Below are 25,476 nucleotides of genomic sequence, written 5' to 3'. Positions count from 1 at the left end.
TTGCGGAACGGGCGCCGGCAATATAAATCCAAAACGGCGGCTCGGATGCGGACCCAAACAACGGTCGTGTGCATGAGGCCTTACTCTATTTTCCAATAAATTGACCACATTATTTCATGCAAATTCTGCTGCCGGACATTCATTTGTCCGCTAATACAAAATCTCATATCTGCAACTAGTCCTCCATACATAGCGCTTCTGTCTCCTTGTTCATGCTGATGTCATGGTAAAACAGTTAGTTGTGTTCTTACCCTAAGGCCCCTTGCAGACGAGCGTGTCCGGATTAGGTCCGGATGCGTCCCGGTACATTGCGGCAAACCCGCGCGAGTAGGTACGCAATTGCAGTCAGTTTTGATTGCGTTCCGTTGTTCAGTTTTTATCGCCCGGGTGCAATGCGTTTTGCACGCACGTGATAAAAAACTGAATGTGGTACCCAGACCCGAACTTGTTCACAGAAGTTCAGGTTTGGGTTAGTTGTACTGTGGATTGTATTATTTTCCCTTATAACAGAATGCATAGTACAATTTAACTCATAGTACAATTTAATCCACTTGTTCGCGCAGCCGGCATCTCTTCTGTCTTCTTCTTTTGTGAGGAATAGGAACTTTGATGACGTCACTACGCTCATCACATGGTCCGTCACATTATCTTTTACCATGGTGATGGATCATGTGACGGACCATGTGATGAACGTAGTGACGTCATCAAAGGTCCTATCCCTCACAAAAGAAGAGATGCCGACTGCGCGAAGAAGTGGATTAAGGTGAGGTTTTTTTTTGTTTTTTTTTTTGTTTTTTTTTAACCCCTCCAACCCTATTGTACTATGCATTCTGTATTCAGAATGCTATTATTTTCCCTTATAACCATGTTATAAGGGGAAATAATAATGATCGGGTCCCCATCCGAATTGTCACCTAGCAACCGTGCGTGAAAATCGCACCTCATCCGCACCTGCTTGCGGATGCTTGCGATTTTCACGCAACCCCATTCATTTCTATGGGGCGGCCTGCGTTACGTGAAAAACGCACAAAGAGGAGCATGCTGCTATTTTCACGCAACGTACAAGTGATGCGTGAAAATCACTGCTCATGTGCACAGCCCGATAGAAATGAATGGGTCCGGATTCAGTGCGGGAGCAATGCGTACTCCTCACGCATCGCACCCGCGCGGAAATCTTGCCTGTGTGAAAGGGGCCTAAGGGCTCATGCACACAAACATATTTTTTGTCCTTGTCCGTTTCTTTTTTTTGCGCCTTAATGAGGAACCATTCATTTAAAAGGAGCCGCAAAAAAAAGGAAATTACTCCGTGTGCAATCCATATCCGTATGTCCGCAAGTCCGTTGCTCAGAAAAATAGAACACATCATATTCTCCATTTTGCAGACAAGGACAGGCATTGTTACAATGTATTCGCAAAAAAAAAAAAAACTGATTTAACATGGATGTCATCCATTTTTTATTTTTTTTTGTTTTTTGCCGACCCCAAAATACATACGGTCCTGTGCATGAGCCCTTAAAGGGATTTTCTGAGAGTTGTTTACTGATAACCTATCCTCACCAATTAGATACTGATCACCTATAAGAGGATGTCTTCGTTAAAAGGAAAAAAAAAAACAGAAAACCCCTTTAAGGCAAATTTGCATGTTATGTTTGATGATGAATTTTTTTTGTAGAATTTAAGAATTTTTCTTTTTTAAGCCACGCTTAAAAGTTTAAGACCGAATGCTGTAACACTTCACTCATAAATCTGCCCACTTGTGCGTTGCGTGAAAATCACAGCATGCTTTATATTGTGCGTTTTCCACGCAACGCAGGCCCCATAGAAGTGAATGGGGCTGCTTGAAAATCGCAAGCATCCGCACGCAAGTGTGGATGCGGTGTGATTTTCACGCACGGTTGCTAGGAGACGATCGGGATGGAGACCCGATCATTATTATTTTCCCTTATAACATGGTTATAAGGGGAAATAATAGCATTCTGAATACAGAATGCATAGTACAATAGCGCTGGAGGGGTTAAAAAAATAATAATATTTAACTCACCTTAATCCACTTGATCGCGCAGCCCGGCTTCTCTTCTGTCTTCTTCTTTGCTGTGTGCAGGAAAAGGACCTGTGGTGACCTCACTCCGGTCATCACATGATCCATCACCATGGTAAAAGATCATGTGACGGACCATGTGATGATCGGAGTGACGTCACCACAGGTCCTTTTCCTGCACACAGCTAAGATGAAGACAAGAGAAGCCGGGCTGCGCGATCAAGTGGATTAAGATGAGTTAAATTATTATTTATTTATTTTTTAACCCCTCCAGCGCTGTTTTACTATGCATTCTGTATTCAGAATGCTATTTTTTTTCCCTTATAACCATGTTATAAGGGAAAATAATACAATCTACAGAACACCGATCCCAAGCCCAAACTTCTGTGAAGAAGTTCGGGTTTGGGTACCAAACATACCGATTTTTCTCACGCGCGTGCAAAACGCATTACAATGTTTTGCACTCGCGCAGAAAAATCCCGCATGTTCCCGCAACGCACCCGCACCTTTTCCCGCAACGCCTGTGTGAAAGAGGCCTAACTCTTATTTTTCTGTTCACATAGCCGTATGAGGGCTTGTTTTTTTGTGGGACAAGTGACACTTTCTATTTACGGTTGCATACAATGTGGTGGAAAGCCAGGAAAAAATTACAAATGAGATGAAATTGGGGGGGGGGGAATCCCAATCCTACAACAGTATTTTGGGTTTTGTTTTTACGGCGTTCCATATACGGTAAAACTGACCAGTTACTTTCATTCTCCGGGCCAGTACGAACCCCTTACCACATATGTATATTTTTTCTTGTGTTTTTATACTGAAAAAAAAATAAAAATTTCTTTTAGTCACCATATTCTGACCCCCTATAACTTTTTGGTAATTATGTGTATGAGTCTGCGTGAGGGCTAGTTTTTTGTCGGCCGATCTGTACTTTTCAGTGATACCATGTTAGGGTGCTTTTGACTTTATTTTTATATTTTAATAGTACGAGCATTTTTGCACACGTCGATATCCACGATGTGTAATTTTTTTGTTTTATGGATTTTTTTTTTTTTTTCACTAAAGATAAAGGGGGTCATTTGAATTTTTAGATTTTTTTTTATTTTTTTATTTATAAAAACAATTATTTTTTTACACTTTTTTTTTTATAGTTCCCACAGGGAACTATATAAAGCAATCATTGGATTGCTATTCTCATACACTCCAATGCATTAGCCTTGGAGTCTATAAGGATTTTACTGGGTTTTACACAAGAGGACAGGGGCTGCTGCTAACAAGCTCTGGCTCTCCCGATCTCCTCCGGGGAGAGCCGGAGCACACCCAGAAGCACGCGCTTCCAGGTTTTCACGTGGTCAGGTTTGACCACTGCATCGGAAGCGTTAAGAAGTTTTACTGCCAGTCACGGACATTAGCTGCAGGTGCCTGCTGTATGAAACAGCAGGCACCCTGCGGCTATGGCGCCCGCTTTGTTTGCGAACGGGCGGCATTTTTAAATGCCCGACCGCTGACGTATTTTTAGGTGGGGTGGCCTGGAAGGGGTTAAAAAAAAGTACCAAGGGACAAAAAGCCAGGCTGTTCCTCTGCTGGATTTAAAAACGCAGATGTAAAGCTAGCCTAAAACAGTCAGGGTCTTATATCTCCAAGTAACTTTTGGGGAAAATATTTGCTAAAGTTGTAGTTGAGGATGTGTTCATGTATGTGTCAAAAGTACCTTCTGACAAACAGTAAAAATGATCTGATCCTTTAAACTAAGACTGGATCTTTGACCTGTGTGTCACCTGAGTAGAGAGTATAAGAAATACCTCCATTAAACTAACATGACAGCGTGGAAGTCTTTTTCCTGGTTGCTCAGTCTTTAGCAAGTGATTTTTTGAAGAGCTGCAGAAAGATTTCCTTCTCCTCTGCGGATGTCTTAAAGCTTTTGTTTTTATATAAACTATCCCTCAGGCTGTGGCCGCAGACAATCTTCTAATAGAAACACATATATTTTCTTGCAGGAGAAGACTAAGTTGAAACTGTATCCACCCATGTTTAACCCATTCCTTTACCATTGCACATTTCCAGTGGGAAAACGGTGACTGTGATCATTTGTAGCTCTGATACATCGTTTGTTCGGTTTTTTAAATTATGTGGAAACAAGGATAGTCTAAAAGTGGAAGAAATAAAGAAAAAGTATTGTTTTTGTAGGTCAGTCATCATCTAAAGAATCACCTTCCACTTTGGTGTCACTGGAGGCTGTTCAGAGGGTTAGAAGAATACTTCTCCTGCTCCCCAACTTTCATCAAATGCTGAGATCCATGATTCCAAGGACTTAGGCCATCATAGCCTACGTCCTTGGCAATGAAAGGGTTAAAGTGAGTGGGGATGACCTGCAATGGCACACACAGCCCATGTACAAAACTGGTGCTTTGCCAGGGACAAAAAAGGACAAAGGAACAGGTGGGTGGGGGGGGGGGGGGGTAGTGATTTAGAAATGCTTCTCACTAGTCAGTCACTTTTAGTGCAGAATTCTTGGGCACTATACAAAAATGCATGCTGCTCTAGATCAATACTGATAATCATTTCTAGTAAGTGATTATAGGGACCGACCCGGGCCGCTTTACTATTGCTGGTATTGTGTTCGAGGTTTGTCTCCCTGAGGACAATGGAGATCTCAGCCCCAGCCTCCACGCAGGGTGCTGATTGCTCCCATAATTGCTCTTGCCTACGGCCTACCGCTTAACTGTCCCCTGAGGTTGACTTTGTCGGGGCGTTATAAAAGTATCAACTAAAGACAATTTGGTTAAATAGTGGGTTGAATAGCAGAAAGATAGTAGTGGCTTTGGTGCCTGCTCTCTTCTGTAATAATACTATTGCCAAGTCTCATTTCACAGATAATACCCCTATATATAACTAGTGAACAGGGGCAGAATCATCTGATGGTGTGATGCCAGTATAAATACTTTCATCATCTAATATCAACTTATGAGCAGCAGTTATAGTATTGTATATATGACCTTTTATATGAAAATGAATAGTAGCTCCATATGTTACGTTGTCTTCAGTGCAGGACAAGGGCTATATGGTTTTGCGATTACATCCTTCTGTTTTGCCAAAAATAATGCTTCAAGCCATGAAAAACCTTTAGAGAACCTGAAAAGACAAGACGTGTCTGTATGTGCCCTAAGCAGCTTGTTATAGCATGTTCCCTCATGCTGACATATGTTCCATCAATATGGGGTATCGCAGACAATAGTTTAATTGTGCAGGTTCCTGCCTTATGCTGCTAACCTTTTAATCTCTTTATGGCAGACACTGCTCTTCTCTCTTCTCTATGTACAGCTGCTTTTATAGGAAAAATGATCAAGTCACTCCTTTACTATGAAATAGTGCTGCTTATTATACGTAGGCTCCATTCACACGCACATTTTGCGGAACGGAATTGCGGACCCATTCATTCCTATGGGGCAGCACGATGTGCTGCCCGGACACGGAATTGTGGATCTGCACTTCCGTTCTGCAAAAAAATAGAACATGTCCTATTCTTGTCCGCAATTGCGGACAAGATCAGGCATATTCTATTAGTGCCAGCAATGTGCGGTCCGCAAAATGCGGAACACGCTTTCCGTGTTTTGCTGATCCGTGGATCCGCAAAACACATTGCGGACATGTGAATGGAGCCTTATTCTGTTTTGTATTACAATTGGAATAGGTAAGTATAATGTAGGTTTAGCCCTTTACGTGGGATGGGTAAGGGATACGTTTCATACATACTGTATATCAGTCTTGATTTTTCACAAACTTTTACCATTTTATACTAATAAAAATAGTACATAATGCTGCCTAAGAACAGTGCAACTTACCCTAAAATTAGCCTGGGTTTTAGAGGGTGTAAGAGCGACCCTTGGGGTCATGTTGGGGTCTACTCTCCCGATACAAGTTGTACCTCTTTGGGTTTTATGGGTAACGAGAATGGCTTCTCCCATCATCAGGCCATAGCTCTTCATTGGATGGCTTCTTCCTCCCCATCCATATCTCTCTGGATCGATATTCTTCCATTTGTAAGGATGATGTACCAACACTATAGGTGTCCCAACAAACGATAAAATGTGGTCTTGGTAGTGTCCCTCACATGATACTCAGTTGTCTGCTGGGTAAATATATTATTCACGTCTAACTTAGACACTTTGAGGGAGATTTATTAAAACTGGTGCAAAGGAAAACTTCAGATTCCACCTTTCATTTTTCAGAGCTCCTTTTCGAAAATGAAAGGATCACCCTGATTGGTTGTTATGGGCAGCTAAGTCAGTTTTCCTTTGCACCAGCTATGATAAGTCTTCCCCTTATCTTTTGTACCCTACTTATGGTGTCCCTATTTTGAAGGTGGCTTTTGAGTCTTATAGCATGTCATGTTGAATTGCTTTCAAGTTTCCTTATGTAGGCATAGTTCGGCATGTAGTTAGGCATGTTGATGTGTTGGGATTATGTAGGCTGATGGGCTATATTACTGTTGGTTGTTTCAGTATTTTTCCCTTTTTTTGTTGTTCTTTTTTTCATTCCTCACTATACATGTGCAAAACTCATTCTGATCCTAAAGGTTTGACTATGTACATATGTGCATTTTGTTTTTTTATTGTAAAAATGTTGAAATAAACCGAATTTTGAAAGCAAGAATAAAAGGGCGTTCCTGCATTTTAATATTGATGTGCCATCCTCAGCATCGGCTATCAATATCTGATCCAACCCCCCCATCCCCAGTCAGCTGTTCTCGGGTATTAAAATATAAAAATCCTAGAATACTCCTTTAAGGGATTAAACTAAATTCAAAGTTGTAAAAATGTTGTCTTCAGTCACTTTCTTAAATCGTCTACTAAAGAAACCTTTTAAATTGACAAACTCAGTTTCTCTTGACTGCAACTGGAACATGTCTCTTCATTAATCTGTCATTAAAAGCCTCACAGCAGCTTCAGTCTGGCCAGTCTTGCATTTTATTCTTAGTTTGGACAAGAAATCATTTTTCATTCCAACTACTGTACTTGTGTGAGTTTCTGAAGTTGGCTGACTTTTTTCAATATCAATTAAGATTTATGTGACTATTAGGTTTTTAGTACAATTGGACCATGCCGAAGAGGAAAATGGATAGCGAACGCTCAGATTTTATGTACATATGTTAAGTTTATATTTGTAATTCTGCTTTGTGTTTTCTTTTAATTATTTGCGGAAAAAAAAATATATGCACAATTTAGAATAAGGCAGTATGAATACATTTTGTACTGCTATATAAGAGCTATATAATTCTAAGCTTCTTTTTTTTTATTTTTATTTTTTTATGATCAAACCTTGTCTTCTTTTTTTTTTTTGCACATTTCTTTATTGAATTTCGTTACAGACATGTGACATCAGAGACATATCTTAAAACCTAAGCTTCATATTATGCGAGGAGTGTTCAGTAAGTCAGCTACTTGAAGATGAAAACCAAATTTTACTACTTTTCAGTGTAATCCCCCTTGACTTCAACACACTTATTCCACTTCACCTCCAGTGATTGGATGCCCTCAGAATAGGAGACTTCTTGCTGCTGCAGGAACCCTGTTACTGTCTCTTTGACGGCATTATCATCAGGAAAACGTTGCCCATGCAGAAATTTCTTCAGGTTCCGAAATAGAAAGTAGTGACTGGGAGCCAGGTCTGAACTGTAGGGTGGATGGTTAAGCTCCATGAAGCTGCATTCCCTGATTTGCGAGACTTGTGAGGTGCCATTGTTGTGAAGCAGCAACACACCTGCTGACAACTTCTTACAGCGTTTCTCTTTGATTGCCTCACGTAATGCCTTCGTTGTTGAAGCATACCGTATTTTTCGCCCCATAAGACACACTTTTTCTCCCCCCAAAATGGGGGAGAAATGCCCCTGCATCTTATGGGGCGAATTCTTGCAGTTTTACATCGCAAGCTGCGATGTACGAGTGAGCGGGGACTCGGGGAGGGACTGGGAGGAGGAGCTGGGGGCCGGCAATAGCGGCGGGGCGGTGCAGTCAGTGTAGTATAGCCCCGCCGCTCCGGTATACTAATATAAGATGCCTTATTCAATTAATAGTTATTAAACATGCCCCCCAACTCCTAATAGTACCTTACATCCTAACAGCTTCATTAGAATGCCGGCAGGCCGGGCGGGCAGCAGCGTAACTCCCCGATGTCACGTGCCTGCGCCGCCTACTTTATGAATGAAGCAGGCGGCGCAGGCAAGTGACGTCAGTGAGGGACGCACCGGCCGCCCGGCCTGCCTGCCTGGGTTCTACTGAAGCGGTTAGGATGTAAGGTACTATTAGGAGTGAGGGGGCATGTTTAATAACTATTAATTGAATAAGACATCTTATATTTGTTTACTGGAGCGGGGGGGGGGGGGGAATCTGTGGATGGCACTGTTATGGGCTGGGGGGTCTGTGGATGGCACTGTTATGGGCTGGGGGGGTCTGTGGATGGCACTGTTATGGGCTGGGGGGGTCTGTGGATGGCACTGTTATGGGCTGGGGGGTCTGTGGATGGCACTGTTATGGGCTGGGGGGTCTGTGGATGGCACTGTTATGGGCTGGGGGATCTGTGGATGGCACATATATAACAGTGCCACCCACAGATCCCCCCAGCCCATAACAGTGCCACCCACAGATCCCCCCTCTAACAGTGCCATCCACAGATCCCCCCAGCCCATAACAGTACCATCCACAGATCCCCCCCCTGTAACAGTGCCATCCAAAGATCCCCCCCTGTAACAGTGCCAGCCACAGATCCCCCTGTAACAGTGCAAGCCACAGATCCCCCCCCATTACAGTGTCTGTCACAGATTCCCCCCATAACAGTGTCCGTCATCCACAGATCCCCCCATAACAGTGTCCGTCATCCACAGATCTCCCCCATAACAGTGTCCGTCATCCACAGATCCCCCCCATAACAGTGTCCGTCATCCACAGATCCCCCCCATAACAGTGTCCGTCATCCACAGATCCCCCCCATAACAGTGTCCGTCATCCACAGATCCCCCCCATAACAGTGTCCGTCATCCACAGATCTCCCCATAACAGTGTCCGTCATCCACAGATCCCCCCATAACAGTGTCCGTCATCCACAGATCTCCCCATAACAGTGTCCGTCATCCACAGATCCCCCCATAACAGTGTCCGTCATCCACAGATCCCCCCATAACAGTGTCCGTCATCCACAGATCCCCAGTAATAATGCCATCCACAGACCACCATTAGTTCCAAACCCACCAAACACACAGCACACCTTTTGGTTAAAAATATTTATTTTCTTATTTTCCTCCCCAAAAACCTATGGGCCGGTGCGTCTTATAGGGCGAAAAATACGGTAGTTGTCTCCAGTAATTGTTGTCTTGTGTGGCATGAATTCTAGTAATAAAACACCTTCTGTATCCCAAAAAACTGTTGCCATGATCTTTCCAGCTGACTGCTGCACACAAAATATCTTTGGAGTAGGTGACTCCTTGTGCTTCCATTGCATGGGCTCTTATTTGTCCTCGGGATCATGGTGGTGGACCCATCATCACCCCTAATAGTTTGAGAATAGAAATCTCCTGGATTTTCTTTAAGCAAGTCTAAATTCTTTTGGCTAAATTGCTGCGACAAGTTTTTTGCTCAGGTGTCAACATTCGTGGCACCCACCGGGAGCTGACCTTTGACACCGTCAAAACATCATGAATTATACTACAAACTGTGCCTACTGAACTCTAATTCATGACCTATAACTCTGACTTTGACTTAACGATCTTCCAAAATCATAGCCTCCACTTTACTGCACATTTTCTCTGAAGATGCTTCGACATGTCGACCTGAACGGGGGTCATCTTCAATAGATTCCCTACCCTGTTTAAACTGATGACGCAAAATTTTACTTGGTAGTAGGAAGCTGCATCATCACCATATACAGCAATTATTCTTTCATGGATTTCTTTAGGCTTCTTATCATGGAATGAAGCTCCAATCCCTCATTTTCTTTGTTCTGTACTGCACTTGCCATACTGTCACTTCCAGTGCTTTCATCAGACTGAACTGCTACTGTTTGCTGCATGTCCAGACAACCTGAACAGGCAAGCTCAGCATTCTAACACTTGACAGAACATGCTGGGTTAGATAACTTATTGAACACCCCTCATATTTTTAGTTGAATCTACAGAATTAAGGAACATTGTATGACTTTTTTTTTTTATTATGCGATTTGTAGGCCCTTGATAAATCAGTAGAACACTGTTATTCTACACATTGCTTTTTATCATTAAAGGGGTTGTCCCATGAGAAATATTCCATATTTTTCAAACCAGCACCTGGATCTGAATACTTTTGTAACTGCATGTAATTAAAAATGTAGTATAGTCTTCGAAATCTTTCTATATAGCACCACCTGCTCTTTGCCCTTTTTCTCAATTCTCTGTCCAGCTCACTAAGGTTACCATACATGCTCAATTCCACCCTTCAACTGCCACCAGCTGCAGCAGAAAGTCCACACCCCCTGAGATGACAGCTTGAAATAAATCTAGCAGAGCAATTGCAGCAATGAATAGGCAGATCTCTGGGTCTATGTGAGTTAAAGGGCTGGTTCTAAATTTCTTAGAAAAAGATTCCCATGTTATCTATGATATCTGATTTTCATTTAATTTACATTACTCATGGAATAAACCCATAACGAAAGGGGACTTAATCCATTGGTGAGTGCACTCTGCTTGGCTTCTGCAGAGTACAAATCCCATATACTTCCTGTGGATCCCTATTCCACATGCTGGAAACACTGAGCAGAACCGATGAAACCCGACTGAGAATTGTGGTTTCAACAAATCTTTATGTTCACTTTAAAAGTCACACAGTCACATTTGAATTAAAGAAATAAGATTTGGCTTTTTTTTTTATTTAGTGAAAACATTCACCCTAGAATTGTAAAAATTCATCACTTTACTGTGAACCCCAAAATGATTTTGAATAGCCATTTGTAAGCTCAAAATATGTGTGTCAGTATCTATAGTTGATGTTACATGGTATTAATATTCTTCAGTGTTGCTGCTTTTTTTTTTAAGCTCAGCATTGATGGGGCAGAACTGTGATCTACGACTACAGTTCAGATACAGTGGCTAAAGGTAGTCCGAGACATTCTGTGTCTCATCATTGGTTCAGGAAGCCGGTCTCTCCCACCCTCCCTTTAGATTCAGCACAAGCCCACCGGGAAGGCATGCAATGCGTGGAGAGTTGATCTTTGTTACCGCCAGTGTAGAATGATCGCAATGTATACAACAGTAAGAAAATAAAAAGAAAATATATTTATTTTTTTAATGAATTATCTATTCCCATATTTGCTGCAATGTTACCTTGTTTAAATAAAACATTTTCATTTTATTAGAGGAGCGTAGACATTTGGTGCAGAACGGTATAGTAATAAATATTTGACAAATGATTTAAGTTTGTAATCAAATGCTTGTATTATGATAACATGCATCGTATGTCGCTTTTGTCCGATAGCTGGTTGTCCCAGATGATGAAAAGCTGACTATCATAAGGAGCCTCAGCAAGCAGGTCTTTGAAGGTTTGACCACAGGACTCCTCCAGCTCCTTTCTAAAATATTTTCATGCCTAACAAACAGTTCTCCAGTCATAAGTGGACAGACAGACACCATAAAACTCAAACCGGATGCCAAAACAAAGTTGTCTCCAGTGGATGCCTTCAATAGCCGCATCCAAGATATCATCAGGTACGTTTGTCTTTATAACTAGGTTTGATGATGTTTCCGTGGCATTTTAATGCATGGATTAAATTTTTTTCAAATAGTATAATTGATGTAGAGCTGTGATCTGCCTTTATTAATCTCCTAAAGAGAGGAATAATCTTAAAGGCTATGGACTATTATTGCATTCTAACTGATAAGAATTTAGCTGTAATGCGTATTTGTAATAAGGGCTAAAAATTGAGCCGTCAGAGCAGATTTCTGATGGATACAACAGTATCTTCAAGAGTGCTTCTGCATGGATTCTGTCCGTGCCTCCACACCGCAAAAAAGTAGTGCATGCACTACTTTTTTGCAATCCGGATCGCGGATGCCATTCAAGTGAATGGGTCGACGTTTGCATGCGGCGGCCCTACGATCGGTAGGTCTGCCGCATGCAAACGTGGACCCTTTCACTTGAATGGGATCCGCGATCCGGTTTGCAAAAAAGTAGTGCATGCTATTTATGTACACCATGTCAGCTTACTCTGAAAACTCAGCTTAAATGACCAGTATGCTCTGAGTTTAAAGGCATATTCCTGTTATAACAAGTTATCCCCTTCCACAGGATAGGGGATAACTATGAGATCGGTGGGGGTCCTTCCGCTGGTACCCCCATTGATCATGAGAACCAGGGCCTCGTATCCTGTGGAGCCCCCCTGAAATGCACAGGGCGGCTGGTCTGAAAAGTGCCAGAGATAGCCGAGCAATGATTTAATCAATTTAAAGGGAACGTGTCACCTCCAACAAACATCCCAAGCCGGCAGCAGTACCTTAGAGTACACAGCAGCATGTTTGTAACGATCATTTATCCTGCAGGAAGATGAAGCAAAAGCTGTAAAAACGTTCTTTAATCCCCTGCCGGCGCGCTTCTCTAGTCAGGCTTGAAGTCTAGGGGCAGCGGCCTCCTTGCTTCAAGTCACGGTAACCACGCCCCCTTTGCTGTGACTGACAGCCGGCAGTTCGGCAAAGCCAGCTGAACTGTCGTGCATAAGCGCTGTCAATCACAGGGAAGGGGGCGTGGTTACCGTGACTTGAAGCAAGGAGGCCGCTGCCCCTAGACTTCAAGCCTGACTAGAGAAGCGCGCCGGCAGGGGATTAAAGAACGTTTTTACAGCTTTTGCTTCATCTTCCTGCAGGATAAATGATCGTTAAAAACATGTTGCTGGATACTCTAAGGTACTGCTGCCGGCTTGGGATGTTTGTTGGAGGTGACAGGTTCCCTTTAAAATATTGCCTCCTGTAGGTATAGTAAAGGCTACTGACACCTTGGCACTGATTTTATCTATTGTTCATTTATTTCTAACGCTAGTTGAAGACTAACGTCAGAGATCTGGCTAGTCTGCAACTCTGTCCAGCCCCATTCACTATAATGGGGACCGGCGAAGATCCGGCTGCATTCCAGCAAATATGCTGAGAATTGGCCAGAAGAAAACTGCAACTAGCTTTAAAGTGTTTTTTCAGTAACATCTTTTAGTTAAAAATGGGGTCAGAATGACTTGAAATAACAATAATTACTCACCAATTCCTTACCACTGCGGTTGGTCTCTGCTTCAGTCCTGCATCTTCTCCACTTCCTGGTCTCGGACTTAAAGGGGTTTTCTCATCTCAGACAAGGGGGGCATATCGCTAGGATATGCCCCCATTGTCTTATAGGTGTGGGTCCCACCGCTGGGACCCGCACCTATATCGAGAACAGAGCCCCGCAAGTGAAGAAGGGTGCACTGCGCATGCGCAGCCGCCCTCCATTCGTTTTCTATGGGGCTGGCGAAAATAGCTCGGCTATTTCCGTCTGCCCTATAGAAATGAACGGGAGCGGGGGCCACGCATGCGCGGTACGCTCCCATTCACTTCTATGAGGAGCCGGCTTGGTGATGGCCGGACCGGAGTCCTCCAGCCACCACCTTGCTGGGCTCCGTTCTCGATACTCCACCGCTGGGAACCGCACCTATATCGAGAACGGAGCCCCGCAAGTGAAGGAGGGCGCACTGCGCATGCGCAGCCGCCCTCCATTCGTTTTCTATGGGGCTGGCGAAAATAGCTCGGCTATTTCCGTCTTCCCTATAGAAATGAACGGGGGCGGGAGCCACGCATGCGCGGTACGCTCCCATTCACTTCTATGAGGAGCCGGCTTGGTGATGGCTGGACCAGAGTCCTCCAGCCACCACCTTGCTGGGCTCCGTTCTCGATACTCCACCGCTGGGGCCCGCACCTATAAGACAATGGGGGCGATATGCCCCCATTGTTTATGATGAGATTACCCCTTTAACACACAGGAAATGGCTTGGACTAGCTGTCAGTGATTGGCTGAGCTGCAGTCCAAGCCATTTCCTGAGGCCATAATAATATTTAGCCTGTGTAACATACAGTACCTGGCTGTGCTGCTACTGCTCCTGACATGCCAATAGCACACAGCTCCTGGCTGCCGTCAGCTTAGGACTAATGTCATCTATTTGCTTCACTGAAATCACCTGCTCTCTCTGCCTTGCACTTCTGTACTCCATTTCATAATGGTAGAAATACTAACAGGAAGGGGCTTAGGTCATACATAGGAGACGGAGAGGGGAATCACCTAGGCTGTATCAGTGTAGATAGGAAGGAGTTAACCAACAGAATACTCTACAGGGAAAATGAATGACGGGATCACACACAGAAGGGGGAAGCAATAAAACCGGGCTGACTCATGTGATATTGTGAAGGCGGCAGCTTCCTGGTATCAGAAATGCATGTCCAACATACACTCCTTTGAGCATAATTTGAAACTAGTAGCAGGTGGTAAACTGTACAGTATATAAAGGCATCTGTAAATGAATGACATAATGAAGAACTCTTTAAACTCAAGGTATTTTTCTATGTCAATATTGTCCATAGCCTTTAGAGGTCTGTCTGGCTAGTCAAAGAACATTATGGAAGGGGGAGCATTTTATTTAATTTTTTTTCTTGATTATGATACAGGAAAATATTGTAAAAACAAGAGTATACCAAAACTGGGTTTTATATACATTTTATATTGTGTTATACTATGTTGTATTTGTGTTAACTTATGCACATGTGATTTTTTTTTTTTTCTTTTCTCAGTTATACAATTAATATTGGTCTGATTGACAAGCTATCTGGCTGCTTCATCTCTATACAAGGTCCTCTAGACGAGAGTCCCAAATTGGCAGCATTCCTCCAAGCAGCGACTACCCTTCTGCATGAACTGTGCAGACTTAGCATTTCCGTAACTCCAAGGTAAGGACGTTCTTCAGTGATTTCTTTACTGTATGACTTACATTTTAAATAATATCTAATTATGACGCGTTACAGCTATACCGTGCCCTTCAGATTTTGAAACATGCATCAGTAACCAGTTGACACGTGCTAAATGTACTTGCCGCTCACAGCATCAGTTCAGTACCACATAAGCTTGTTTTTTTTCATTATTATACTCAGTTTTTGTTTTACCGGGTATTTCTTTTACACTTATTGCGGCTGCTATCTATGTATGTAGAATAGTTCTCTGGTGTAAATATATTGGTTTGGTATTAGGTTAAATATGATGTTTATGAAGCCCCTTTAGGGTACCTGCACACGTTGCTTATTGCATGCGTTTTTTCAGCGCACATTTTTGTGGAGAAAAAACTGCAGCCTAATACTGTACTAGCAAAGGGATTGAGATGAATTGTTTGTCTGATTCAGCACCTTATGTATATTGGTTTTCCCCATAGACGTCAGTGGGGTTTTTAAAATAAACAGAGAATCTGCCGTAAGAACTGCACAAAAAATGCACAAAACCACAATAAGTAGTGCAGGTTTACGTGCAATTGTCATGCAGATTTTCTTCATACAAATCCGGAACGTGTGCAGATAGCCTTATTCAGCCACAACTCTCTTAAAGGGGTTATCTAGACTAATGTAAAAAATGAAAATCAGACATCATATAGTACATGACAATGTCTTTCTAACAAAGCTAGAACCAGCCCTGTATCTCACATGGATCCAGAGATCTCCCCATGAATTGCTCTACTAGATTTATATCAAGCTGACAGCTCAAGGGGAGTGTCTTTTCTGCTGCAGCTCAGGGGGCGTGTCCATGCTCTCCCTATCACAGCTCAGGAGGCAGTTGAAGGATGAAACTGAGCATGTGCGGCCTTCTCAGTGAGCAGGACAAAGAAATAAGAAAAAGAACAGACAGCAGGTGGCGCCATACAGATACATTTTTTTGAATAACTCTGTGACTATACTAAATGTTTAATTACATGCAATTACAAAAGTATTCCGATCCAGGTGCTGGTTTGAAACCTGTGGAATATTTTTCGTGGGACAACCCCTTTAAGTACTTTTGACTTTATTGGCATAAGAGGGCAGGGAATTAGAGAGAGGCCAATATACCACAATCACATTCAGTGCCAGAAATACACTTCGGTATATCCCGCCTGAATGCTGCTCCTATGACATTCACCAACGCATTATAATTTATAATGCTGTGTTTTCCTGCCCGATCTCAACCATAATGAATTGTACTTACCTATGCCGTCACTACAAATCATTAGAGTGGAGGTCAGGCAGGAACACGCTGCATTATAAATTATTATAATGCCATATTTCCATGTCAGGACCAGCATTATAAATCATAACGCCGTGGGTCCATGTCATAGGAGCAGCATTCAGGATGGGAAATACCTCTGACACACGGAGCATATTTCTTGCACTGAATACGCTCGTGTGAAATTGATCTTGCAAAGAGCGCCACTCATTTCCTCTGCCTCTTTTCTGATAACACACCTAAAATGGTTTTTAACTCCTTGTATTCATCTACTCGATGTACGGTAATAGTGCACTGTGCCAGTGATAAATCTCCATCATTATTGATTTATATTCAGATGTTTTAGGTCCCATATTTGTTACATTCGAGCTGGTCACATGTGTGAAGTGACAGGATATTGTCCCATGATGCTTATCTTATAGTGAATTATGGTGGGTGTATATTGGCCTTTGAAAGCCTATAAAGTAGAGTAGGACCGAACACATCATCGAAACAACAGGGATCCCAAACAAGCAAATATATCCCCTGAATCTATTATTGCATGTATAAATGCACACTATCGGACAATAAACCTTATATAAATATCACTTTATTCATTTACACAACTGAAAAATATAATTATAAACCCCCATAAAAGCTACAAGGACAGTGAAAAATGTAGAATTAAAGCAAAACTATGACATTGAAAATACAGTCTGATCTTCAGGTGATGGGTTATGGTTATGGAGCAGATTGATGTTTAGTTTTGTGGGAAAAAGTTTCCTTTAAAGTCACACCAACAATAATACAAATATATCCAGTCCTAGAGTATGATGAGAGGGAATGCGCAATTGCTAGAAGCCATCCACCACCTAGGGACACAGTAAGTTTTATATAACGTAAACTGTGGCGCAAATTATGCTTAATTAGCGCTATTTCTATTTAAACCTGCTACTGACACTGATCCAGCACCCCCTGATGAAGCTGGTGCAAAACGTGTGATGGATGGTGCAGTGCAGTGGTGATCATGGCACTCAGGGTGGGCTTGCAGTATGGGAGCTGTGGATAGCGCAATAGAAGTTACAGCATGCCCACCCAGAGTGCCGTGATCACCACTGCACCATCCATCACATGTTTTCCCCACGGGTTTCTGGATCAGTGTCAGTAGCAGGTTTAAATAGTTATCGCACTAATTAAGCATCATTTTCGCCCCAGTTTGCACTCTATGAAACTTTCTGTGTCCCCTTATGTGTGACTTCTAGCAGTGGCGTACTCCCTCACATCATACTCTAGGACTGCACTCCCACCCAACTATAGTCACATCAGCCACAATGGACGGATCCCCCATACCCTGAGCACGCACCCAACACAGTAATATGTGAAGTCGTCATGTTGGGAAAGGGCATCGATGCATGTTAAAAACAATCTGGTATATCATGGGTCCAAAGTATATACAAGGCTTAGATATCTTTACTGATTACAAATCAATACATAGGAATAAATAAACTATCGATTCATATTTGTGAATAATAAAAGTGCACAGTACAAGCCTGATCAAATAAATTACCATAATAAATGCATATGTAAAATAAATGTAAAAATAGCCCAATATTAATTATTATTAAATACCCTTAGATAAACCAAACTCATGCAACTGATATACAAAAAAAAAATGTGCTAACCTTATCTGTAAAAGTATTGCGTCTAAAGTGATTTTGGCCTTCATCCCACACGAGGAAAATACTTGATAAAATATAATTCTGAGTATTACCCTGCACGTTCATGATTATAAGATTTCTGACGATAATCTCGGTTTAAATCTTTAATTTTGATAGCAAAATTGAGTGATAATCCTGACGTATAGCCCCAACACAATGTGAGCATTGCCTAAGTGTACCGCTATATGCTGCTCGGTATTGTTTAAAGCACACTGTGATTGGACTCCCACCATCATATGTAAGCAGAGTAGTCACTATCGCATCTGATTAGATCAGCTCACCTTTCATTTAATATCTTGTTTTCTGGATTGCTGAATAGACTCTTTTTATGTTCCATACTCAATTTCACCAAAGCACATGATTGAAATTGACGTTGCAAACCAACAGGAGACATGGGGAGCCTCCTAAATATACTATCAGCTCTTAAATGTAAACATAGCTCTAAGGAACCCGACTGCAACCATTGATCTTACTTTGAATGTTATGTTCATGTGGTTAAAGCATTTTTGTAGACCATCAATGCCTGTGGTAATGCTTGCTGAGCAAGTTATCAGATGCTATGTAGATTGGAGTGGTTGGAATTCAGGAGTAGGATAGTTCTACTTCTGCATTACTGAAACATTACAAGTTCTACTACTGGAACATTTGTCATATACAATATAGGGAACATCACGCCGTATTCCAAATCAGGCATTTTTTTAATGTTCATTTTCAGGGCCATTAATACATAGTAACATAGTATATAAGGCCGAAAAAAGACATCTGTCCATCCAGTTCAGCCTGTTATCCTGCAAGTTGATTCAGAGGAAGGCAAAAAAAAAACTGTGAGGTAGAAGCCAATTTTCCCCACTTAAGGGGAAAAAAATTCCTTCCCGGCTCCAATCAATCAGAAAAACTCCCTGGATCAACGACCCCTCTCTAGTAGCTATAGCCTGTAATATTATTACACTCCAGAAATACATCCAGGCCCCTCTTGAATTCCTTTATTGTACTCACCATTACCACCTCCTCAGGCAGAGAGTTCCATAGTCTCACTGCTCTTACTGTAAAGAATCCTCTTCTATGTTTGTGTACAAACCTGCTTTCCTCCAGACGCAGAGGATGTCCCCTCATCATAGTCACAGTCCTGGGGATAAATAGATGATGGGAGAGATCTCTGTACTGACCCCCTGATATATTTATACATAGTAATTACATCTCCCCTCAGTCGTCTTTTTTCTAAAGTGAATAACCCTAATTTTGATAATCTTTCAGGGTACTGTAGTCCCCCCATTCCAGTTATTACTTTAGTTGCCCTCCTCTGAACTCTCTCCAGCTCTGCTATGTTTAACTTGTTCACAGGAGCCCAGAACTGTACACAGTACTCCATGTGTGGTCTGACTTTCATATTCTTGCCACATAGTGATGCATGAATGTACCTTCTGCATCCAGTTGTGACCCAGTCCTCACACCTTTAAAGGACATCAAGACTATTTATTCTGTTTGCTTGTACATATGGAAATCCTCTATTTCTGCCACTACGGCTATGTTCCATAGTATACTTTATTGTCTGTTCCGGTATAGCTAGCCACTCCAAATATTAGGCCATCATTTTTTTTCCCTCAGATATATGTTAGTATTGTTTGCCGTAACCTTTATGCCGGAGAGAAGACACTATCCTTTGTACCTAATGAAGTCACGTGTCTAATTTGTCTCTGGTTTAATTCAGCACTTGGGACATATTTGAAAGCCATCAGGATCCCACAGGCCTGTCAGCGGCCCTACAAAGCTCAGATCTTGTGGGAGTTGTACATATGTTGTATTGTGCACTGTTCCACAATTCCTCCTCTGAACCCAATGTTTCCAGCTCAAAAGAGACCTATGAGCACAATACCATTCAAGTGGCAGTCCAAAGCCTGCGGTTCCTGAACAGTTTTGCTACACTTCATCTTCAGTCATTTCAGGTAAATACATTCGAAACTTCTTCAAGTGGACATTGAGTCAATATATATTTCAAGATGAATCTACTCTGCTAGGTGTGCACACTATTTTATGCCTTTCATAGCTGAATATGCCTCCGATGGCCCCGAAGTTCCTGCCTTTTGAAGCGCTATTTAGTACAGCGCATAGAGAACCTGTACACCGCACCCATGTATGCGGTTCACAGATACTTTGAGCACGGTCTGGACATGAGCACATCTCTCTTCTCCTGTCTGTGCCATGTCATAGAAGTGCATTGAGAACAGGCAGGAGCAGGTGTCCTGCACCCATGTTCTATGACGGTTTTCAGCAGAGGGCACAGGCAGGAGAAGGGAGATGTGCTCCTGTCCGAGCAGCGCTCAGTATCCGTACACCGCATACATGGCTGCGTGTATGGATTCTCTATGCGCCGTAGTGAATAGCGAATCAGAAGGCAGGAAATTCCGGAGACACTGTTTATGATAAAGTAAAAAAAAAAAAATCCATAAATTATATTAGAAAACTTGTAGCCTATTACTATCACTTTGAAATGTGAGTGAATGTTTATGTACACTTTAAGGACTCTTACACGAGCCAATGGTTGGCATTCGTTCCTGCTCATTGCCCCTTGTAAACATGCAGCTGGTCACCCAACAAATGAGACAAATGTTAGGAACATTTATGATCAGAGTTTTTATGCAGGTACAAAAGTGCTTGTTTGTCATCTCACAGTGTAAGCTGGGGACCTCAGGCTAGCTCAGACTCTCTGTAGGCACTGTAGATAAACGGTAACAACTCTGCCCTAATGGATTTGATTTTAAAAGCAACCAAGCAGTGACATCTGATGAAAAGAAATAGCGGGTAAGCAGCCCTTGTAGGTTCTGATTTACATATTTCATATTTTTGAGCTCCTGACTGGACATGCGCTTAAAAGGGTTATCCAACCCCTCTAATGCCCGGCCCCCTCACACAGGTTGTACTTACCTTGCTCCCCGACACCCGCGTCGCATCTGATGCCCGCACGGCCGCTGCTGCTGCATCTGCCCGTCATGCATATCAAAACATCCGGGGGGAAGGGTAGCAGCCAGTAGCAGGCCGCGACAGAGAGGAGCCTCCCTAGTATTGCGGAGGCCGGGATCCTCGTCCCAGTATCAGAATCGTCGCGAGTGTTGGGGAGCAAGGTAAGTTCCACCTGTGTGAGGCGCCCGGGCATTAGTGGGCGTATTATAGGGTTTGGATAACCCCTTTAAACGCAGTATCCTCAACTTCAGGCTCTAAAAAACTATCTATTGTATTTTCAGGAAGTGACTGGATCCCAGATTAAGGATGCTCTGATTATAAAAAGTATCCATGTCTAAACTCTACAACTGACTATTAATCTACAAGCACCATTTTCCTTTGGTGTGGTGACATTGAGTGCAGTTTTGTCAGCACTGCACTTCCAGCATTATAATTAGTGCTGAGCGAATCGAAAAATTTGATTTGACACGAATCCAAGTTTCCTTGCGCTTCGTGGTATCGAATCAGTTTTTCCCAAAAGTAAGTAAGAAGCCTGGGACCGCGATATGACCCGTGCAGCCAGCCAATCCGCCGGTAGCCATCCCCTGTGATGTCACAGCCCAATAAAATCCTGATCCCGTGCGTTCTCTGCCATTGTCCTGTTTGCTGAGCATATTGAGAGACATGGCAAGCGCTCATGCGCTAGGAATAGTGTTGCTGCAATAATCCAGTGGCCATGTTTGATCTATCCACCAGGTTCGGCATCTGGTCTTAACCCTAATAATTTTAAAAGCAAAATACAGTTAGGTTCATAGTAGTTCATAGCATGGTTTGAAGAAGGTTTTCTTGCCTCAATGCTGTGTACCTTCTTTGGTACCATCACACAGGAGGACAGGGGTTGGCTCCCCCGATCCCCGCCGGGGCACACTCAGTTGACCACGGCATCTGAAGGGTTAAAAGTCTGCAATGGGCATTACTGCTGGTCACGGACATTAGTGCTGGATGTCTTTAAAAGCCAGCTGACGCCATTTTTAAATGCCCGGCTGCTGACGGAAATTTACTGTTGGGGGTTGGGAAAGGGTTAACTTCCAAGCCTTCACACTGAGATTGGCAAGTGGGGAGTATATGATTAGGCAGAGTGGCCTGGGTATACCTGATTTATAGCGATTTGTGACTAATTAATGCAGAACAGAATCAAATTTTTTAAAACTTTTCTCATCTCTAATTATAATCATTACACTTCCTTGTGTTCAGGATCCAGATTGCTGCTCAGATACTTTTAATGCTGGTTTTGATGCAGTAGATGTCAAAGGATTGTGTCAACTAATTAATTCTGTCTCAAATAAGCCTCTATTGCAGGGGTCAGCAACTTTCGGCACTCCAGCTGCTGTGAAACTACAATTCCCAGCATGCACAGGTACTCTGCTGTTCTTGTAACTCCCATGGAAGTGAAAGGAGCATTCTGGGAGTTGTAGTTTCTGAACAGCTGGAGTGCCGGAGGTTGCTGATCCCTGCTGTATTGGAACTCTCCAGCTCTTACCTGAACTAGTTTTATACTATGGGGGGCGGAAGGGTAGTTTAACATCAGCTTTGCAACATATTTTTATTTTTGCATAGTTGAAAATTTTTTGGGGAAAAATTTAGCTCACCAAAGGTTTTATGGGTCTACTGAGAGTAGTGTGGCCTGTAACTTTTAGATAGATTTATTAAAATTAAGGCCAGAAAATGGTGCAAATTTTGGCTCTGATTTACACCTGCTCAAAGTCCAAAATTTAGTGTGCACTTTTTTTGTACGATCCCCTTTGATATTCTGTAAGTGTTTCCTTCTTGGTTTCTCTTAGTCTGTTGTAGGTGCAGAGGGCCTTTCTCTTGCATTTCGACATGTGATCAGTTACCTGATTTGGTTTTGCACCCAATACATGTGTGAAGATCTTCTTCATGAGATCATTGTTTGTGTCGGGTACTTCACGGTGAATCATGCTGACAATCAGGTGAGTGGTAAGAAGCCAGTATGTTAGTAGACTGCCATTCCTAATAACAATTGTGTCTTATTTTCCTTTGTTTCACAAACGTTTTGCCTGTGCACGGAAATTGTAAATAAACACCCCTGGTGTTTGTGAACATGTCCTTAAAGGGGTTATCCAAAGTATAAAACATGCCCATGAATGCCTGGGCCCCTCATATAGATTATACTTACCCCTCTCCCCGACACCCGCATGGTCCCTGATCCCCGCACGGCCGCTGCTGCATCTCCCCGCCACGCGTATCAAAACATCCGGCCATGGAATGAGCAGCCAATAGGTAGGCCTCGACGAAGAGGATCCTCCCTAGCATCACCCGCGATGCTAGGGGGGCTCGTCCCCGTCGTGGCCTACTGTTGGCCGTTCCCCCCGTCGTCAAATGTTTTGATGCACGACGGGGAGGTGCAGCAGCGGCCGTGCGGGGAACGACGCAGGTGCCGTGGAGCGGGGTAAGTACAATCTATATGGGGGGCCCAGGCATTCAGGGGCATGTTTTATACTTTGGATAACCCTTTTAAGCATTTAATATAAAAAATAGACCTATAACAAAATTAACGGCACTGTGTCCAAGGGAGACCTTTCGGCTCCAGCTAGAGCTAGACTTTTTTTTTTCTACACTACAAAAAAATTGATGTGAAATCACTGTGCATAATGTTGCATATTTACCTTCATAGGAATTTAAGAAAAGTTTGAAAATATTAATTATATTGAGACAATACCATTTCTGAGGACACGTTCATAGACTCTTTACAGATATTAGGTGCATGTTTTGTTCAGATTCTTAGTCCTAATGTTGTGCATAAGTTAAAGTAATATATTGTGTTTCTGCACAAATTCCACTTACTATTTTTCAGTTAAAAAAAACTTCTTACCATTTATTGAATACATCGTTTTTTTGTTCCGAAATCGCTGTGTTCACATCTGCGTAGAAGGCTTCATTAGAAGCCTTTGTCATGAATTCCGTAAAAAATACTGGACTGCCTTGCAGAAACCCAGCAGACCCCAATGGTGTCCGTCTGGTGCCGATAGTTTTAGGTATGTGCTGGATCTAGCACTTCTATTTCTGTTGTTCTGCTGCTATAATGGAGCAGAACAGTGGGAATAAGAAGAGCTTGTATGAACTCCGCCTATGTAGCTTGTGTATTTAAATGATGCTTATGAAAATTCTGTGAGTTAGTTAGTACTAATTATTATACATGAGCCATTTATGTCAGAGTTGGAGTGTGGACAATTAGAGGAGTAAGAAGTTTAGGTTACCAACTCCACAACCCTGCAGATCAATTCCCCTGTAGATTCTGCATGAATGAACCAAAGTTCTTAGTGAGTGGGGCCATCCAGTTTTTAAAATTGAATGCCTTACCATAGGAAGGGCCATCAATATTAGTCACCAATATCGGTAGGGGTCTGACTCTCTGCTCCCCTGCCGTTTAACTGTTTGAAGTGGCTGCAACATTTAGGCAAGCACTGTGTCCCCTTTATTGTGTTTATTACTTTGTGTAGCGGCTGTGCTTGGTATTGCTGGTCATTTGCCCCCTTCAAACAGCTGATTGGTGGAGCCGCTGAGAGTTGGATCCCCACCAGTCTAATATTGACTGTGTATCATACAGTTTAAAAAAAATATATATATAAAAATTTTTATTGAATCACACACGGAAATGGAGAAAAAGAATGTAAGGGAATATTCGGATATAGCAGTCATATCATTTTTGAACAGTGACTACCACATAAAAGAAATGCAGCATTTGGAGTCACTGACTGCTACAACTGAACGTACCCTTATAGTTGCTTCTGCACAGAAAGTGATGCTGTTGTAGGAAATACTTTGACCTCCACCTGATAGATAGCTGGATAGTGTTAACTGAATGGCAGGGGTCACATGATAGACACCATATTTAGTCTATTCTGTTAGATCCTGGATGCATTACCAGGGACTAATCTGTGCACTATTCCATTTTGGCTCCTTCTCTGTTTTGAATGTTAGTACATGTATATTAGAAAATTATATGGTTTCTAGTCTATAAATAAACTATGAAATAAAAAAAATTTACCTTAAAGAGGTTTTCCAGTATTTTAATATTGATGGTCTATTCTCATTATATTGGGGCAGTTTTTTTTAACAAAACTTTGCTAAATTATTTTTATACCATTTATTAGTCCCACAAGAGGACTTTGATACGCAATTGTTTGATATCTTGCATAATAGGTGTATTGTGCTGTCAGTGTAAAACTGACAGGCAATCTATCAGGTTGTGGCTGTGGCACAGCCTAATGGGTTTACACAGAAGACAGACCTGGGGGCCTTCACTACACCTTCTAGCTGCCATGTAAAGACATTGGCACCCCCCAGATGCCACATTCGCTATTGACCGCGACATTTAAGGGGTTAAACAACTCGGATTGGCAGTTCTGCTGATCCAGGCTGTTAAAGCAAGAACCTGGTTCTCATAAGATAGCTTAGCACCTGGCACGGGAGACCCTTATTGACTGCCATAAAAAAGCTGTATTGGTGATCACTGATC

At 42.4% G+C, this 25,476-nt stretch overlaps 1 protein-coding gene across 2 annotated transcripts in view; it reads left to right on the top strand.

The window, feature by feature from the left end:
* SCAPER (S-phase cyclin A associated protein in the ER) overlaps positions 1–25,476 on the top strand; it is a 318,889-nt gene that overhangs the window by 254,483 nt on the left and 38,930 nt on the right. For both annotated transcript variants that reach the window (XM_040413608.1, XM_040413607.1), the window contains exons 25-28: positions 11,533–11,762; positions 14,853–15,008; positions 19,708–19,942; positions 22,778–22,927. In XM_040413608.1, the coding sequence (XP_040269542.1) occupies positions 11,533–11,762; positions 14,853–15,008; positions 19,708–19,942; positions 22,778–22,927 (771 nt within the window). The remainder of the gene's footprint in view (positions 1–11,532; positions 11,763–14,852; positions 15,009–19,707; positions 19,943–22,777; positions 22,928–25,476) is intronic.

This window comes from Bufo bufo, chromosome 1 (genome assembly GCF_905171765.1).
Source record: "Bufo bufo chromosome 1, aBufBuf1.1, whole genome shotgun sequence".
Taxonomy (NCBI): domain Eukaryota; kingdom Metazoa; phylum Chordata; class Amphibia; order Anura; family Bufonidae; genus Bufo; species Bufo bufo.
This window is presented reverse-complemented; position numbering and strand designations above follow the sequence as displayed.